At 59.3% G+C, this 1,284-nt stretch overlaps 1 protein-coding gene across 1 annotated transcript in view; it reads right to left on the reverse strand.

The window, feature by feature from the left end:
* Window positions 1–338, reverse strand: part of LOC123956870 — a gene marked incomplete at its 3' end in the record, with an annotated part of 1,561 nt that extends 1,223 nt beyond the window's left edge. Inside the window, exon 1 of the mRNA XM_046029364.1 lies at window positions 18–338. Within this exon, the coding sequence (XP_045885320.1) occupies window positions 18–326 (309 nt within the window). The remainder of the gene's footprint in view (window positions 1–17) is intronic.
* Between the last annotated feature and the right edge of the window lie 946 nt (window positions 339–1,284).

A 1,284-nucleotide genomic window follows, 5' to 3' on the forward strand; every position in this document is an offset into this window, starting at 1 on the left:
GCCACCAGGTGGCGGACCTGATGGAAACCGCACATTGAGTAGGGGCGAATGGCCATGAGTCGCCCCACCAGGGGCAGACACGGGTTTCGTTTAAGCGGCTGTGCCAATACCTGCTCACGTGTCCCGATGGAGGTCCCAAGGAGCCTGCGGACCCTGCCCCACACCTGAAGCGCCTCCGCAAAAAGAGGATCAAGAAGCTCAAGTTGCGAGGCAGTGGGGACCCCACAGAGGTTAAACAAACCACAGGGCCCACACCGCCCCACCTGCTCATGAAAGAAGTCCAGCCAAAAAGCCAGACCCCCCCCAGCGAGCAGCCTCTGTACCATCTTGATCCTCTGTGCCCTCCATACCGTACCCAAGTCCCTGAGGTTGAGCCCCCCCGGCTCACTGAATTCACTAAAGTAGCATGAGCGATCTAACTGGGCTTCCCTCCCCAGACAAAGGCACGAATGACGCCACAGAGGCACTGCAGCGTAAGGACAGGGAGGTCATGGACAGCCAGGGTGTGCAGAACAAGGGTGAGCACCAATCTGTTGACAATTTGGACCCTGGCAAGCAGGCGCAGGCCCTTGAGCCGCCAAAAAGCGAGCCTTGCCTGCACCTTATCCATGACCCCCGCCCAGCTCTTATCCCGGGCTGCCCGCATATCAGCGCCCAGGTAAACGCCCCGGACCCTGACCGTGCCATCTCCCCGCTGGAAACCCCACCCACGCAGGGAGGGGGCGACCACACCGAAGTATGTCAGCTTGGACTTGGCCAAGTTGACAGAAGCGCCGGAGACACTCTCGAACACTCTTAGGTGTTCCAAGGCCCTCTCTAAATCAGCCTCCGTCCTGACCGTAATGATGACGTCGTCGGCATATAACGAGACCTTGATTTCTCGCCCCAGGGGAGTTGGGATGCCAGCAACGCCACCATCACGGAGGAGGAGGAGGGCCAGGGGCTCGATCGCCACACTGAAGAGGAGAGCAGACAGGGGGCACCCCTGCCTCACCGACCTCTCCAGGGTGAAAGCCTCCGACACCACGCCATTGAGCTTCAATCGGCTCTTCGCACCCCTGTACAGCAGCTCGACCCATCCCACAAAGCACTCGCCAAAGCCAAAATGGCGGAGAAGGCCAAACAGGTACGGATGATGTACCCTATCGAACGCTTTTTGGAGGTCGACCGACAGCATCACCCCACCATCCTCTACCATTGCCCCAATCGCACAGCGAGTCGAGAGAATGTTGTCAACAATCTCTCGACCCTCAATGCCATACGACTGGGCATGGCCGATGATGG

This window comes from Micropterus dolomieu, linkage group LG18 (assembly GCF_021292245.1).
Source record: "Micropterus dolomieu isolate WLL.071019.BEF.003 ecotype Adirondacks linkage group LG18, ASM2129224v1, whole genome shotgun sequence".
In the NCBI taxonomy this organism is placed as follows: domain Eukaryota; kingdom Metazoa; phylum Chordata; class Actinopteri; order Centrarchiformes; family Centrarchidae; genus Micropterus; species Micropterus dolomieu.